Source organism: Pseudochaenichthys georgianus, chromosome 15 (assembly GCF_902827115.2).
Source record: "Pseudochaenichthys georgianus chromosome 15, fPseGeo1.2, whole genome shotgun sequence".
Lineage (NCBI taxonomy): Eukaryota > Metazoa > Chordata > Actinopteri > Perciformes > Channichthyidae > Pseudochaenichthys > Pseudochaenichthys georgianus.
The window spans coordinates 31,652,111-31,669,981 of NC_047517.1; the positions used below are offsets into that span (position 1 = coordinate 31,652,111).

The window sequence follows — 17,871 nt, forward strand, 5'->3', positions numbered from 1 at the left end:
CTCTCCCTCTGGAACTCACTCCCACAACCCATCAGAGACTGCACTGACCTCACCACCTTCAAAAAACTCACCTCTTCAATCAGGCTTTTAATGTGTGATTGTTTTTGTATTATTTAACTTTAACTTTAACTATATATTTATTTGTTGTTTCTTCCTTTTCTTTTCTCTTCACTATACAGTATCTGTAAAGCGTCTTTGAGCACCTGTAAAAGCGCTAACAAATTAAATCTATTATTATTATTATTAAATACTTGTACTTAAGTACCATTCTCGATGAAGTACTTTTACTCAAGTAAGGAATCTGAATACTTTTTCCACCACTGCTTTAAGAAATACTTAGATTTTAACTCAATGATGCCTATTTAGTCATACAAAATTAAAAATGTATAAGGATCCTACAACTATATTTAAAAAATAGTTAATAAAATTGGTAAGGATTTTTACATAAAACCATTTCTTTTGATATTTTATTCACTCGACAAGATAATTGTTTCAGTTTTAAAGGGTTTATTGTGGAGAAAGTGTTGGTAAGGTAGGGTGAATGATCAGCATCATCATTGTAGGGTTATCACAGTTCCACAAATAAACAGAAATCCCTAACAACAAAAAGACCCTGCATGGTAAATAACAAATGTGACATGACTGTGCTCAACAGTAAAATAGCCTAAATATATCCTTCATACTTCATTAATTCTTTCAAAATCTGCAACTTCTCCCCACAAACAAAACTTTTCTGACAAATCAATTGTTTTTACTAAACGTATAGACTTAAATAAACGTTATGTTTCATCCTCACACAAGCTTTTTTATTTGCCTTAAAACCACGTACAGAGCAAAAAAGAAACATGACCACATTTCATATACACTTTCAGTTATCCACACCGAGGGATCAAATTCATGAATATAAGAGTTAACTGTAAGCTCTTCTGTTGTGTACAAGCTTAACGTGTTTGCAAGCATTCATGCAACGTCAGTGTTATCACAGTATGGATGTTTCTTCACAGCTCTTCGGTCTCTCCATCGAAGGGCACGGCATCTGTCTCCATATGAATGCTGCCCGGCTCACCGTTGCCCACCCAGCCGATAGGAGTGCGGTTGAAGGAAGGCCGGCAGCCGATTTCATGCTGGTACACCATCGCGGGTTCAGGCTCCTCTTTGGCCTCAGCTTCTGGCATCTGGAATTTCAAGAACTGATTGGCCTTGTCGAAACCGCCAAACGGCATGGCAGACCTAGCAAAGCAAGGTGAGAGGATTATTGAAGCCTCTTCTTTTCGAAGAACACCTAAAAAGTCAGGCCTGGCGGGACGTACCTGTTGAAGCTTTTGTACTTGCGCAAATCCTTTGGATCACAAGGACCAGCCATTCCCCCTTTCATAGTCGCTACCAGAATTTCATCCCCCTTCATGGCCTTCTCCCATGGCGACACGTACGACTTCAAAATACGCATCGTCTTAGATGCATCATCACTTCCACCTCCTGTGAAGAAAATATCCACGACTAGAGCATAAGACACTCTCAGCTTAGTTGGTAACATTAAATAAAGTTTTACAAATATGTTCATAGATTTGGGCTGGTTTCAGTAATATTTGTGATGTTGAACAAAAAAGTCTCTCCAAGAGTTTGGAAATGTTTGACTATGAAACAGAATCTTTCTACAATAAAAAAACAAACATGGTACCTACCTTTAAGTGGAGACCACACACTGTCTCCTTCTCCACCTTCTTTCCCATGGTCGCCCCCACCCTGTCCACCTGCCCCTGCTCCGTCTCCTGCTCCTGCTCCTGCACCTGTTCCTGCACCTGCTCCTGCACCTTTGCTTCCAGGCTTGGGAGGAGGCACTGGAGCTCCTCCTTTGCCGTGCATCCCTACAAAATTCAGTCCAACCTGTTTGCTTACAAAATGTCCACCAACATTTATGATGTCACCTCTCATCTGACCTCCCAGAGAGGGAACAAACTTCTGGAGGTCGTCCTGAAAGAAAAATCATGGATATATTAACCACGTGACATCATTTACTAGGTTTTATCTTATAAAAGTTAACCCTGGAAAGGCTTTACTGAGAACTCTCAGTGAGCATTGTAGGCTTTATCTTCTGCCAGTCAATCTGAATATGTATCGAGCTGGTTTGATTGATCAATAATTATCTAAGGGTTTTAAGATCAACTTTAAAACAAAAAAAAATCAAGTACATTTTTGCTGTCCTACTATTATGTTTCTTTCAGACAGCTACTTTATAATATGAATTAAAACAAGTATTTAATTAGGACAGATTAATGTTGTAAAGTGACAAGAATGTGTGTTTCTTCAAACATTGCAATACGTTTCTCTGTTGAATGTTGTGTGTGCTATTCAAATTGTGTCGTATATTTATAAATCTTTTTTAATTAATTGGATTTTGTCATCCCCTTAAATTTTAATCTCACCATAGCCTCACTGCTGAAGATGTCAGGGTTGTTCTCGTAGATGAACCTATCCACTCTCTTCTGCCTCATCCTGAACATCTTGGAACCTTTGTTGTTCTGCAGGGAAAGCTCCTCCAGCATGATGTCTTTGGGAGACCTGATCTTTGTTCCCAGGTCCAGCTCGGCCTCTGGATCTGACTCATACTCTAGGTAAGGAACATTTGAATAAGTGTTACATTTACAAATGTCTTAATGTGGAACTAAATGTTGCCAAGTAGTCTGGGTGTCTCTGTAGTGATATGCAAAACACAAACAAAAAGTATTTTAAGACATCATTTTATGTTAACATGAAAAAGCTGCAGTTAGCATATGGAAAATGTAACTTTATGCCAACCTTACCATCCTGAGTGATATGTGTTAGGTCGGTTATGATCTTGGCGAGATTTTTCCGCTTGTTCGGCGGGGCAGGTTTTCCCAGAGGCATGACTGGAGGGTCAGGAAAGACAGGGAGTTAGCAGTAACAATATTATGGTTCCAAATGATCAAATGTAATGTCAGCGATAGAGCGTTATCAAAGTGAAGCTCTTTCCCAAGAAACAAAATAAAAGTAGCTTCTCAAGAAAACATTTAGTTATTTAGCAATCAATTTAATATGAATAACATTGTTTCTATTTCAATATGTGTGTTTCCATGTAGCAACTTGAGGAACCCGTGCTCAATGTCATTTATCCTATTCGAAGGAAAAAATTGACGGTAATGGGACTAAATCTGTGTAGGTACAGGTTCACTCAAAGGTTAAAATTAAATAACGGGAGTGTTTATATATTTCGTTTCTAGATGCATTCCACTCAATAAAAAAAAAAGAACATACTGCTTTACTTCCTTGACCATAGTACAAACGTATCTAGATCCCTCTTTAGTCGCACCACCTACAGCAGGGCTATTCAATTGGCGGCCCGCGGGCCAAATCCGGCCCCGGGGTGATATTTACTGGCCCTTGGAGTATCATGTTAAAAAGTAATCTACTTCTGTTTTTTTAGGGGGTTTTTGTTGAGTTTTTTTTAAAAAGTGCCTTTATTCCAGAGAGGGTGTTAAATTGAGAGATAGAGACGAAGACATTGCCTGAAAACTTCGGCGGGCTCGGGTTTCGAACCCACCTACTAGCTACTGTAGTGACAACTCCTGTCATTTATTGCATCTGCGTGAATGATTAGATAATTTCACCTAAATTAAATCAAATGAAATGATGTTGATGGTTAAATTAGCTTCACATGTAGGCCTACTGAGTTCTGAACTTGCCATTTAGATCTAGAAAGGGGGCTATGCTGTTTGATTTAATTAAACACAATATACGCACTCCACTCTGCTGTTGTAGTATTTACTGTATCTGAAGCTCTTAATATGACTGCTCATATTTCAAGCCATCTTTTTCCCGGCCCCTTGCTTTGGATCATTTTCATCAACCGGCCCCATTCCAAACTAATTGAATAGTTACCTACAGCATCAACAACCCCTAAAAGTGAATCTACAGGATCTTAATGTATCAGACACGCACACCGTTCAGAGGGGCCCTGCTCCTTTTTCAAGTTCAAGGGAGATGTCATTGCCCTCAGATTCCCCACGTTCCCAAGTGAAAGAAATGTCTGCTCCAAAGGAAACCTATAGCTGAATGTTTGTTTCAGATCTGTTTGGGAACAAGACCTGTACACAGACGAGACAACATTAACCAAATCAAAATGTGCTAGTGCCATTCTACGGCAGTAGAGGTAAAGGCCTCATGATCATAAAATAGCATCTGATCATATTCCCAAATCTGCGGCCTGCATGGGAACATGTAGAAGGGGCAATTGAGGGCATTACTTTACACTCGCATATGACGCGATATCGCTCACCATTAAATCCCTATAACTTTAACAACCATATTTCTTACAACCTGTGGATCCTTCCTTTTCTAAGGATATTCATCTGGTGTTATACATTATAGTTTATTTTTTTACAGTTGTTTGTCTTCTTATCGGATAGGCACCTTCAGCTCATAACAGTTTCTTTAAGACCCAGTCGTGTAGCAAAACATCACATCTACTGACTGTAACTCAACCCACTGCAGCTATTGCTATTTTTAACTGCTGTTTCAAGCCAAGACATTTAAGCGACATGTAATGCCGTCATTTGGCTAATAAATAGGCTTGACACAATCCTAAGGACACAACTCAAACCTCCCGAAAACAATTCTCAGTGAATGTTTGGACCGCTCTCAAAACACAAGTGATAGAACGAGTTGCTGCAACTGTTAATGTGAAGGGTTCTGGACACTGTTATAGTTGCCTTAAATAATTTCTAACTTAGCCTTGCGCTCAGATGTACCTCCCCCCCGTTAGAGATTGGTAACACCATATCAAATCTTAGCAACGCCCACCAAGAGGGATGGTCAGCACATTCACCCATTCCTCTGGTCATTTTAAGACGTACGATGAAAATGTAAAAGCAGCAAAGTGACTCCTTTTCTCTTAATCATTTGTGAAATCAAAAATATTTCAATCAAAAGCGAGCTATAATCTGGTCACTGAGTTGTTGAGCTCCTCTTAGATTAGATTCTCCGAGCTCAGCTGCTCAAACCACACCATTTATGATTGGGAACATCTTAATTGCCTCTCTCCATTTTTGTAGTAGCCAGAATCCAAATCCAAGTTGTATTAGTAGAACAAAGAACACCGATGGGATGCAAATCCACTCACCGGGTTATTGTTGCAATCCTGGGAGGAGAGACAGACCTATAAATACCAAACAGAGAAGAGGAGACTCAGGGCCCGATGCTGGGGATCTGGATCACACGTTTACAAATCCCTTAGTGCCTCTGAACCTACGTATGGCTAGACCCAGTTCCAGGGAAGTGCAAAACCCACCCTTCACTCAGATGACAGATCTTTCAGAGGGATGGGGGTGTGGGTAGCAGCAGTGTTGGTGTCAAGACGGGAGGAGGAGGAGGTTAGGATAGGGCTTGGGGGGGCAGAGGCAGGGGGGAGTAGTCTCTGTTGGCCAGCTGAAAGTGCTGATGGGGGGAACAAAATCATTCTCACAGATGGTTCAGAAGCCTATATTTAGTAGCAAATAACGAGGGGAACAGAACTCAGCTATAAGATCACCTCAAAGGACTCTGGGGGCTGTTTAGTGGTACACACAAGTACACAGTGCAACGTTAATGTGTGTATATTAAGACCCTGACAGTTTGTGTTTCAAAATGAGGGTTGGCCTCTTTACTCCCTGCATTTCTCCAACCTGACAGTAGATTGTCACATTTTCAGTTTCTTTGAAGCGTTAACTTACTGGACATGATGGGCATGTGACAAATACATTTCAGAAACTCTAACAACGTTGGCATGGCTTGATCAGATTGTGCAAGTGAATGCAAGGCACTGAGCATCATAAGACCAATAACCAATGTAGGCAACACACGTCTTGTCCTGCAATATTCTTTGTTACGTGTTCATAATAGAAGCATTTCAAAATCTGCAACCTGAATGCAGAAAGAATTTCAAAACTTGATTGGCAATGATGTGTCCACATTTCCTCAGCAGTACCCTTTGCCCATTCGCCCTAGGACATTCCTACAAGAGGGACAATAACTTCTGTTACCTCAAAGCTAGCAATGTATTCTACACCACTATTTAATTTGCTAATTTCTGTATATTCCTATGATATTAGAAAAACAAATTTTAATTCGAAAAATAATGCATAACCCATATTTCAATGAAGTATCATATATTATTGTTTACTTCTAAAATGTCATGTTTATATACTTTATATTTCAGAATTTTTAGATCTTTTCAAAACATCTTAATATTTTTTTAATCAGTTCAGTTAAGTAGAAATTACGTATTTTCTTCTATAAATAGTCCCTATATAGAGCCCTGTGAGTACGCAGGTTGGGAACAAGATGCCTTTCTGACTGCATGCTCAGACATGACTCCGCAGCACCACTCTGTGGCAGATGTTAAATCATGGAAACGTGACTTCTGAAAAAGACCACTCCATGACTTACGCTCCTGAATTAGGTCCTAAAATGGCAGGCTCTTCACCTAAGACCCCACCCAGGGACTTATGGACTTTCATATACCATACAAAGGTGCGTGAAGAATCTATTCCGCTCAACACAGATTGAAGTTGAAGGTTTCAAATTGTTTTTATTCTTGAACAAATACAAGCAATTGGAGGCTCTTAGGCCCCTATTTTCTGAGGTAATAAACTGAAGTGGATTATTAAGTCAAATATAGACTAACAACACATAGATGTCGTGTGATTTAAAAAAACTGATGGATCCAGTTTCACTTTTGCTCGGGACATGGTGTTGCATAACGCTGCCTTTAAGCCTGAATTGTCTACAGAAAACCTATTCCAGGTTACTATTCACAAAAATGCATCTGTAACTATCAGGGTCAGTTCTCCATTAAAAAAACATGAGACTGAATCAAAAAGTGAGGGGAGTAACGTCAATTTAAGATGAATTTGAGTAAAGGCAATCTGATTTCTTTACTTTAAGTATGTTGTAGGTAACTCCTCTCTCTCTCTCTCTCTCTCTCTCTATATATATATATATATATCAATTCACGCACATTACCTGACCTTTTACCCCAACAATGTGGCCCAGCCTGATGTCATGATCTTCTAAATAAAGAACTAAAAACAAACCTAAGTATTAGGCTCACCTGGCTTGTCAGAAGGCAGAAAGCCTTGTTGCTTTATGAAACGCTAATCCCAATTTATAAATCTATCACCTGAACACTGTGTAACATTTATTTAGTCATGTGCAGAATGTCTCTCAGGTGGTTATTGTGTTTTGACCCTTTAAATGTATAGTTCAACATACATCATTCATTCTTTTAGTCTTTTATTAAAACTGATTTACATGTAACAGTTTCATTAATATTATCATTTACTGCATGCATGTACTGTACACAAAAATAAAAGGGCAGTATCACACAATTGCAGCAGAGGGCAGTGTAAAATAAGAAATGTTAGACAACCAGAGGGCTTTCAAATCTATTTGTATTCCTCTAAAAATGTCTCGTCTCCTAGTCAGTATAATCTTCTAAGCATCAATAACATTTAATCAAGTTATATTTAATCAACCACATTTAGAAGCATACATTTATCATATTTTACACCTCAAAATAACTATGTCCACATTTTCCATGGCCATACTAGTATGAGAACAAAAAGGAAGCTAAAGAGAAAATATATTTTAAAAGTGATAAAAAATAAACAAAAGTATCTTCCAAAGAATTCCACAACTGAAAACAACAAATACATTCCTTTGTTCCTTACTTGTTTAAATTAGCATACCTAGTCTTTCAAGGTATATAGCCATTACAGAAACCATTGTTAATAAAAAGACACAAGTTTGTGCCTCAGTTTCTTTAAATCAAAAACATCATGTACCAAACGTTCCTGTCCTTCTGCTGTTAACTTCTTAAGGCTGTGGGATTTCCTAACTATGTACAAATCAACCATGAATCCCAATAACAAATGGACTTATGACCACATCCGTTATCTGCCCTACCTACAGTATATACTGCCTGAACCCTTCTCCACAGCCTCTTCTTTCTTGAACCCTTTTATACATTCTGGTGCCTGTCATTCAGTTAACTTCCCCTTGCACCACATCAGATTAAATCATAATTAAACAAAACCAAATACACATTCCTTCATCTGTGTTATTTGTTTAATAAAGTTAAGAATTGACATATAAAGATCACACGGTAACTAATGAGGCTCTGGTGTGCCTAATGGAAGCTATGATATCCAGTGACAAGTGTACATTCATTGACAGCCAGGGCACTTGTTGAATGTGACCCATGCTGAAAAGATGGCATTTATCTCTGGCTATAGTGAGCAGAGGTGTTTGACACAACCTTGCTTAAAGAGCAGACGTTCACATATTGTTTCAATGTGAAAATCAAGGAGTTTACATTTTTTTTTTTACAATTTTCAGCTGGTCATGCATTATTTAAACCCCTGTACAAGTAGGCATTATTGTTGTTTTTTTTCAATGCTGCAAAAAAACAGGGGTAAAAATACATTTTTGGGCACATCATTGAGTAGGACATGCACTGAAAAACAGAATTAAATGTTCAAAGTTAGATAAAATAAATAAGCCTGCAACCTTTGCTTTATGATCCCCCATCTGTCGACATACTACAACATTTTTCTCAGTGATTTTAATCCTATTGTCAGAATCGCAATAATTCATTTTCAACATCTTTCAGACATTTCAAGTTTCAAAGAATATTTCAGTACAGGCTCTGTTTAGATCTGCTAAATAAGTAGAAAGAGATCTCCAGAAACCTTACACAAACCTCCCCCAGGACAGGCATATGGTTGACTCTACAGCATACATTATATGCCATTATACTCTATTGTATTATTGTCACTCGGATATATGTGTGATTAAATGTGTTAGCAGCAAAAATAAACTTGTTAAGCAGCATTTTGAAAAGGAAAAAGATGTGTATAACCTCATTATTCAAGTTCTAACTTCAACGGCTTCTTGATTTCTGGACTTGAATGTTACTTAATTACTTTTACAGCTGAATTTGAGACTTAAGTAAGCTCATGTTTATTTATTCGTCACTATTGATCAATGCATTGCCCATAGTAAGTTGTCAAAGCCTTAGCACAACCCAAAACCCCAAAATATTCAATTAACAATGACTTTAGAAGAGAACAACTGAATATTGTCACACAGAACTAATGGATGTTTGGTATTTTTAACTTAAACTATGAAAGAATTTGTGTATCACAGAAGGATGTCATAGTGACTGATTTCCTGGTTTTCACATTGCCCCTGGCCTCCAGACATGGGGCTTAATGCCTCCCTTGGTGGCAACAAAACGTGGTTTGGGTGCCTGAACTGGGGCGGGCTTGAGTGACGGCAAAGAGGCAAGAAAACTGAGATCAGGAGCGCTCTGGAACTGCTTGGCTGACTGGAGCCCACTGGTGTATGATACTGGCATGTAAGGTGTAGGGACTGCAGGGGGCAAAGGGTGTTGAATAGGGGCGGCAGAGAACGTTGGGAGGCCAGGCAGTCCAAATGGTTGGGAGGGTGTTGAAGCTGGCATTTGGGCACTGAATGGTGCTGGGTTTGGAGCAAAAGGAGCAGGAGGTGGGGAGATCATACTGGAATAAGAAAAACGTTCTCCAAGGCTAGTGGCCGAGCGGGGTGCAATGACCTGGGGAGCTAGAGATGGAGCAGACATTGGTGTTGGTGTGGAGAATCGTTTGACCTCAAAAACACGAGCTGTTTTGATGGGGATCTGCTTAGGGGGAGATAATGAGCTGCCCACCATTGTTGCTGTTGTGCAGTTACCGTACTGCAGCTGCTGCCTCTGGGCCTGGTAAGAAGGCATGGCTGAAATATTAGCATCACTGCCCCCATAGTTGAACATGGCAGAATTGAGCTGGTAGGGCTGCCTTCTCATGACATCCAGAGCTTTGATGCCCTCTCTTTGGGGGGCACCTCTACCCATGCTTTCTGGATTGCTTGTATTCCTTTGAGGCCCTGTAGGGATAGAGGGGGCCAGGAGTGGGTTGTAACCAATGGGTGGAGGAGCACGGACATTTGGGGAGTATTTCCACTGAGACGCAAGTGAAGGATTGTTGGAGAAGTCAAGGGATTGGGCTGCATTGTGCGAGGCCACTACCTGCTGGTAAGGCATCTCAGGTGGGTTATCAACTACATACATACCCATCCGGCTCTGTCTGCGAGCAAACAGCTCGGCCCCCTTACCCCCTGCTTGAAGAAACTGTGGGGCTTCATGGATGACCCTAGGCTTGGGTGCAACTGGAGGAGGTGCTTTTCCCATGCCAGCCTCACCACTCCTCTCCTCCTCTCCTGCATCGTCAAAGGTATCGTCAGGCGGTGGTTGGACATATTTGTGTCGGGTGGACCTGTCATCCAGGTTCTGCACCATACACAACAACTCAGGATTGGGGGAGTGTTTCTTGACCTCTGGCACATTGAACATAGGTTTGGGTTTGCCACCACGGCGTCGAAAGTCGTTTAATATTCCTGTGCGACCTAATGGACCAGGAACTGGGGTTGGAGCTACAGCTTCTGGCTGATAGACAACCGACACTGGGGCCATGGGATATTGAAGTGGACTTGGCTGAGCAACTGGAACTTGAAGTGGAGGCGCTAGGGCAACTGGGTTAGGTGAACCAGGGTATTGATATGCAAGAGGAGCTGGGGCTGAAGCCATTGGTGCTTGTTGAGCTGTGGGCATTGAGGGCACATACACTGGGACCCCAGCTACAAATGGAGCTTGGGAAGCTGCAGTTATTGCTGGTGATGAGTGCATTTTCTCTTCAGAGGTGGAAACGGCTGGATGGTAATAGTTAACAGGAACCTGTGGTGTTAAGGGAAAGGGACCTTGAGGTACAAAGGATGGCTGAATAAACACTGGTGGTGGGCCAGGGGGGAAATATGATGTGGCATTCATGGCTAGTTCAGAGGCAGTGGAGAATTGTGATGGCATGAAAGCAGCTGAGGCAGGACGCTGGCTCGTCTTTGTGACAGAAGGTCGGAACGCTACAGGGGCAGTTGCCGCTCGAATGCTGATAAAGCCAGGAGTAAAAGGACGAGCAGTTCTATTGAGAACATTACTTGATGGTTGTTCTGGTAATGGTGTTTCTGTTGGTGGTGCAGGTTTGTTCAGAACAGTCACTGAGGCGGTGGCTGGTTTGAGGGCCACAGGTGGAGGGGACATGGTAGCTGTACTAATGGCCGAGTAGGATGGGTCCCCATTAGACATGCTATAGGTTGCAACTTGACCTGGAGCCTGAGCCTGATTTAGCTGAATGGCTCTTAGGCCAGGTGGTATCATCTGCTGAGGCTGGAGGTCTGGCTGCATCTGTGGTTGAAACTGTGAATGCAACTGATATGCCTGAACCTGCCCTTGGACTTGAGACTGTGGAGGAGCCTGAGGTTGTGCCGCCTCTACCTTCTTGGCATGCTCAGCAGCCCTCTTTCTCTGCTGCTCAAACAACTGGGCGCCCTTGCCTGTAGTGTGACTCAACCCTGGACTTGAAGCATCCTCTGCCCTATCCACACGACCTTCAGTGCCTGCAGTTGCCCTCTTCTCCAGCATATCCAAGTAATCACTATCCCAAGTTGGGTCAGGAACTGCAGAGAAGCCATCCTCATCAAACTCTGATTCGCTGCCAGGGAATACCCCATCCTCCTCTTGCGAGTCCTCACACCTGTCCTCGTCCACACTACCAAAACTGGTGAGTGTGTACTTCTTGGAGCGCTGACGCCTCTTTTTGAACATCAGCACCCCTTTGGAGTGGGGGTTGGGAGCATCAGTCAATAGGGACGCAATTGTTCGACACTTGCTTTTGGCTTCTTTTACATGCTTGTCTTGCAGATTATCCCCTCGGTTCAGTTCTGCAAGATATGAAAGCCATAGCTTTTAGGAGCTGTTACACAATAACATGTCATTAGTACTAGTAAGGTCAGATACATTAGATTAAATATTTAAAAAGAACTGAATCTGAAATGAGCATGTAAACCTGTCTTGACCACCATGCCTTCAACAGGCATTCATCCCCTAACGTGCAACAGAAGCACTTCCTGGAAAATGCCCTGCATGCCTTCAGCTTCTCACATTAGCTGGGGTGAAGGATACATTCGCACATTATTAGTCTTATGTACTCTGACATCCAACCTAGCGAGGACTACCGGCAAGCTAGTGGAAAGTTGCATGTTGTAGGTGACTGGAAGGAGAACTTCAAAGTGTAGTCACAACATATCTTTGAACTTGTTATGGTATTAAGAAGATTATCATAGATATCCTAGTTATGTTACCCTAGTATGAACTGCCACATGAAGGGAGTTCCTAATTTGTCTAGGACAGGGTTCCTAAGTAGGACATTAGAATGTTAAACCTTCTCTCGTGGCAAGAGAGATTTACAGGAATACATATATTTAAGTTCTTAAAACAGCCCACTGCCTTCAAATAGCCCTGCTCTGTCCTTTTTCTTGGTGCTCGTTATGGATGATAGACTGCATGACACGATGTAAGAAGAAAATGTAACGAGTTGTATAGTAAAATAAAGGACAGTGGCAATAGAAAACAGAAAAAGAGAAGAGAAAATGAGAGTATGCTTTGCTACTTGATACCTAAAAGCAGCTGTAAATGCCCTTCAGTACTCCTAGAATGATCGCTGGGGTTTTCCACACATAACTGAAGGTACAATTAGTAAACCATACCATTCAATGCCCTTTTGCCAGACTAAGCTTAGGTTGACACCATTTATGAATGTTTGGTTAGAATGTGGTTGACTGATCAAATGACAGTATGACACCGTAGTTTCTCTGATTAGGACAATCAAAGAAATTTGATTGCCATTATTCCTAATGGCAATATAATAAATGTTAATCAATTACATTTTTTGGGAATCAATGGTGAATCTTCTTTAAAACAAGGCGCTATCTAGCTCTACGATGGGGTTTAATAGGGAGTGTTTTGTGAACTATAAATGTACTTAAATGTACTTTAAGCTGAAGACTTTTCTTTTTGTCGCTGCTGGCTGAAGACTTTTCTTTTTTTCTTTTTGTCGCTGCTTTTAATTGAACTATTCATATCTTAAACTGCACTGTAACTTTTATCCATGTACTTTTTCTTGTAATGTTTAATTGAACTATTCATATTTTAGACTGCACTGTAACTTTTTTCCATGTATTTTTCCTTAATGTTTATTTTATTAGCTTTTCTTTGTTTAATGCTTAATGTCTTTCATTTTTTTTTGTAAAGCACTTTGAATTGCCTTGCGTTGAAAAGTGCTATATAAATAAACTTGCCTTGCTTCTTACTTACTTTTAATTCTTGAACCAAACAATGTTACTTATCTGGAATGTGTACTTAATTGAGGAAACTATGTGATGCACACTCGGTCATGATTTTTCCTCAGCCATACTTACTAGCTTGTTTGGCCTTTTCCATGTACGTGGTTGTCAGCTCCTCATCAATGGGGTTATTCACAGGACCCACCATGGGTACAAGCTGGCTGCGGGATCCCAGCAGAAGTGCCTCTTTTGCCCTCGCAGGGCATACCAGTGGCACTAGAAAGCCACTGTCCTCCTCTTGTACTCCATCCCGTGTCCCCTGGTCATCTGCTGAGGAGATGATGGAGGAGGTCTCAGTGGATGTCTGGGAGGACCACAGTCCTGGAACAGGGGGCTGGTAAATCACCTCCCTCCGTGCCACCCCCGGTAACCCTCGTTCTCCATCTCCCCCACGTCCATCCAACAAATGAGGATAAGCATGTGTATCTGGAGCGCTGTCATAGCCACTCATCTCTGATGTCTCCCCGCCCTCTGGGGAAGCTCGTCCTGATGGTTTTCCTGGGTTGGGGTTGTTGGGGCTGCGCCGTTTCTGCCTTCTCTGCCTTTCATAGCCGGCCACATCTGCATCACTGTCAGTCTCACCGTAGTAAGCCTCACTACCAGGTGGAGATGTCAAACCACTGGTTATGGAGGAGTGGCTACGGTGGATTTCACGGACGGGTGCATGGTGTGGGTGGTTGGGCGACATGGCACGCAAAGCAGCACGGTACTCTTTGTCTATACGGGGAGATGGGGCACGGGTCACAAGCACCACGGACTGAAAACCAGCTGGCACCCTGCAAACAATTACAGGGTTTAAAATATTGATGGGGCCATAGTTAGATGTCTTATATGTACTTGCCTAAATCCTACAGTAAGTATGATCTTAGCACAAGCAGAAGAAACATTTGTTTGGAAAGATATTTGATGCAATCTCAAACTATTACAATGGGGGGGGGAATGATGGGTAGTCACTAGAAAGAGTTGTTTTGTTTTGTTCCTCTGACCTTTTGACCCGGATGTGTAATATCCCAGAGGAGCTGTCGATGAGATCCATGGCCTGGGCATGAGATAGCGTTCCACATGGCTGATCATTGATAGACACCAGTTCATCAGCCTCCCGAAGCCCAGCCCTGCATGCCTTGCTGCGTTTACGCACCTGAACAAGTAAATAAAGGCACAATTTCAAACATTAGCATAGACGACAAAACTCTAAACAAAACATTTTTTTAAGGGGTATATCAAAATAATGTTGGGCATATGGTAGATCCTTTTTTTCGTTTGAGGCATGATTAAGATCAATCTCATGTCTCGGGACTTGTAATTAAGGCCAAGTTTTGGTTTGAAAAGCTGTTATGTACAGTAGTTATTTAAAGAGGATATAAAGAGAACTGCTACAAACACAAACACTTCTTTATTTTGTTTAGCCTTTGTAGCTGAAAGGATAGAAAGAAAGCCTGACAAAGCTATGCTGATGTCTTGTCTTGGCTTGTGACGGTGACTGACAGAAAGCAGCTTTTGTCCTGACAGCTTGAACTTGCTGCAAAGATATGCCACATATTGCAGCTTGAGTAGGGCACTCGTTCACACTTTAACTGGGAAAGGCCAGCCAGCAGCCATCTTCATTTGGTGCTTTGCTATTTGTGCCGGAGGTCTTTCAGGACCATGGCGTAATGCCCACCCTAAATTGCAGGTCCGTGCAAACCCTGTCAACATAAATTAAACAATCAATTCAAACCGATATTTAACAATTTTCAAAGAAATTGACGACAGTGTTGAATGCACTGTGAGGGCACTGCTATGTGGAAATTAGCATTGTATGTTAAATTCAATAAGGAAATGTTCAGGTCGACCAAGTAAGTTTTCTTTCCAGCTATTCTGGTTTGCCTGTAATGAAATCCCACATCCACATTTAGCTAAGCCTTTGAAAGTGGCCTGTGTCTGCATAATCATTCAGTCAGTCACCTTGTGGTTGCAAGTCATAACAGTTATAATGCCCTTACACACACACACACACACACACACACACACACACACACACACACACACACACACACACACACACACACACACACACACACACACACACACACACACACACACACACACACACACACACACACACACACACACACACACACACACACACACACACACACACACACACACACACACACACACACACACACACACACACACACACACACACACGGTCTGATACACAAATACACACGGGCTGATACACAAATACACAAACTAAACACACGGACACGCGCATGAAGACCCACAGGCACAAACCCAGGTCTGACACACTGGCTCTTTCAGTAAAGCCTCAAACTGCTCCGCACCTGTCAGGGATGGTGTAGTATAAGACCTGACAAGATTACACTTTCCTGCTCTCAGGGGTGAAGAAGCACTCTGTTTTGGATGGTCATACAGAAGCAGCTGTTGTCCAGCACCATGAAGTTAATATAGTGTCCTCCTGTGGCTCTGTGTACATATTACCATATTCTGCATTTGAGTTCTGAGCTGAAACATTTTGAGTTCTGAGCTGAAACATTTTGAGTTCTGAGCTGAAACACACACCTTGGCTGAGCCCGTGACATGCTGCTTCTTAACCAAAAATAGCCACCTGTAAAAGTAGTTCTGCTCAGTCAACAATTATTGAAAGTGTGTGTGAATATATGCTTTGTGTCATACAGGTGCATCTGTGCAGGTGTACTGAAACATGAACTACCATAACTATCAATAAGATCTCTTTATATAAAGATGTCTTAGAGGTGAGAGTTGGCCAATGACTTTTGAAACGGGAATGATAAGGTTGATCCAGGAGCAATGGCTTTTCCTATTTTTCCGTCAACCTGTTAAGCTTTCTCTCTCAGAAGTACTATTATTTGCTGCTAATTAATACTTTAATCCAGTATACATTTCCCCTTGCGCTTACATGTTAATATTTGCTTTCTCAAATGGAGATCAAAATTCAAACCTGGACTGCTTCGTTGGTGCCAAATGTGGGGACCAAAGTAATTTGCTTATGGTAGTAAAATTAGCTGAGAGTTATAAGGTTAAATATTTCCTTTGCATAATATTCTATTTCAGAGAATGTCTTTAAACAAGTTGATATCAAAGTTCTTGTATTTAATCTTGGAAAGCATTATGGTTTTAGAATCTTACATCACAGACACCAATGTAGCTTGAGTCTGGCCTGGACTATATAGATTTAAACTGGTCCAGACTTGCATGACATGCATTGCTCACCTGTGAGGTGTCTAGTGTTACAACAGTGTTTCCAGATCAATCTCAGGTAACCTGCCAGCTCTAACATGACCGAGCATGGCTGGAGTGATTTGAGTTTCTTAGTTACGTAGTGGAAACTAGCTTTTTGAGTACTGCTTATGATCACTGGGGAATGATGTGTAGTATTGAATTAGCTCCCCACAAACAATGACCTTAATATTCCTGAAATCTCTGCTATAATGTGCATATTTCACTGCTCAAATCATAACTGAAAAACAGCCAGGAAGTAGCTAAAAGTTTCAATTATCCATTTCGAAAATACACATTTTCAGGTTTATATGACTCTAATGTCAAGACAAATGTAAACTTCATGCTTTTAACAGGAGAAGCAGCTTTCAGTCGAAGATATGCCACAAGGTTGCCCTCCGCTCCCAGCTGAACTGGACGTTTAAAGTTCAACCAATCAATAAATCATTGGTGCGCCTCTGCATGAAGACCGATCTCAAACAAGTCTCACATTCAGGCCCCACACCAACCTGCATGGCAGCCAATATTCCATTCCAACTTTGTTCATAGTTTTTTAAATCTCCACCTAATATATCCCAGCCGATGCTTCACTTCTCTCTATAGAAACTGATGAATATAACAGTTTTATTCTTTCCATTTAGCAAACCATGAAATGACATATTCAGTCTGACGTGCTGATTACCTTGGCCACCTGCAGTGGTGTCTGATGTTCCACACCTCCCTGGAGACGAAAGCCCCATGGCGCTCCACCGGACAATGTAATTATCACTTCCTCTGCAACCATTGTTCTGCTCTCTATGTCTTTTTTTAGCTTTTCTTCTTTTTCTTGGTTATTTTCCACTCTTCTTTGGTTTTTGTATTTTGTCTGGGGGGCCCTCAGTATGTTGGCCCCATATTCAGCGGTCAGGGCCCCCTCAAAGAGCTCTGACGTGCTCTTTTTCCTGCCTCACTGTCCGGACGCTGACTTCTCTGTGAGTCCAGCTCTAAGGCCAATGCTCACACCTGAACACAATCACATGCACACACACTTCTGTGCGCCCACCCATACACAGAGTGGGCCGACCATCATAGCCAAAGCAGAAGGAGAGGGAGAGAGAGAAATATGATGGGAGGGGGGGGTCTGGGTCTGCTTACAGTGAGGAATGCCTACCCCAAACGAGCGAGGGGAGGGTCCAACGCAACACTTGTCCTGTCACTCAGACCTATGCCACTGGGTCGCTGATAGCCCATCCAAAAATAGGGCACCACCACCACCTCCGCCGCTTTGCCTGCTCGTCTGCAGCCCAAGGGAAAGTTAACATTCAGAACGTCCAAATGGCAATG

At 41.8% G+C, this 17,871-nt stretch overlaps 2 protein-coding genes across 2 annotated transcripts; both read right to left on the minus strand.

Moving 5' to 3' along the window:
* Nucleotides 1-487: 487 nt before the first annotated feature.
* Nucleotides 488-5,377, minus strand: myoz1a (myozenin 1a). The gene is made up of 6 exons (XM_034100057.2): nucleotides 5,138-5,377; nucleotides 2,802-2,888; nucleotides 2,424-2,608; nucleotides 1,683-1,971; nucleotides 1,311-1,476; nucleotides 488-1,230 (listed from the first exon to the last, which is right to left on the minus strand). The coding sequence occupies exons 2-6, from the start codon at nucleotides 2,884-2,886 to the stop codon at nucleotides 999-1,001; spliced, it is 957 nt and encodes a 318-aa protein (XP_033955948.1). The 5' UTR covers nucleotides 2,887-2,888; nucleotides 5,138-5,377; the 3' UTR covers nucleotides 488-998.
* Nucleotides 5,378-7,274: 1,897 nt separating this feature from the next.
* Nucleotides 7,275-17,609, minus strand: synpo2la (synaptopodin 2-like a). Its single transcript, XM_034101221.2, has 4 exons — nucleotides 17,231-17,609; nucleotides 14,292-14,443; nucleotides 13,381-14,081; nucleotides 7,275-11,844 (listed from the first exon to the last, which is right to left on the minus strand). The coding sequence occupies exons 1-4, from the start codon at nucleotides 17,330-17,332 to the stop codon at nucleotides 9,233-9,235; spliced, it is 3,567 nt and encodes a 1,188-aa protein (XP_033957112.1). The 5' UTR covers nucleotides 17,333-17,609; the 3' UTR covers nucleotides 7,275-9,232.
* Between the last annotated feature and the right edge of the window lie 262 nt (nucleotides 17,610-17,871).

What these genes read in the sequence shown, in the direction of transcription:
- myoz1a (XM_034100057.2), bottom strand. Translation starts at nt 2,886, where the DNA reads ATGCCTCTGGGAAAACCTGCCCCGCCGAACAAGCGGAAAAATCTCGCC. An exon ending in TCTTCAGCAGTGAGGCTATG is followed by an intron (nt 1,972 to 2,423) that starts GTGAGATTAAAA and finishes TTTTTCTTTCAG; the next exon opens with GACGACCTCCAGAAGTTTGT. An exon ending in TGTGTGGTCTCCACTTAAAG is followed by an intron (nt 1,477 to 1,682) that starts GTAGGTACCATG and finishes TTTTCTTCACAG; the next exon opens with GAGGTGGAAGTGATGATGCA.
- synpo2la (XM_034101221.2), bottom strand. Translation starts at nt 17,332, where the DNA reads ATGGTTGCAGAGGAAGTGATAATTACATTGTCCGGTGGAGCGCCATGG. An exon ending in TTACACATCCGGGTCAAAAG is followed by an intron (nt 14,082 to 14,291) that starts GTCAGAGGAACA and finishes AATTGTTTGCAG; the next exon opens with GGTGCCAGCTGGTTTTCAGT. An exon ending in GGAAAAGGCCAAACAAGCTA is followed by an intron (nt 11,845 to 13,380) that starts GTAAGTATGGCT and finishes CATATCTTGCAG; the next exon opens with AACTGAACCGAGGGGATAAT.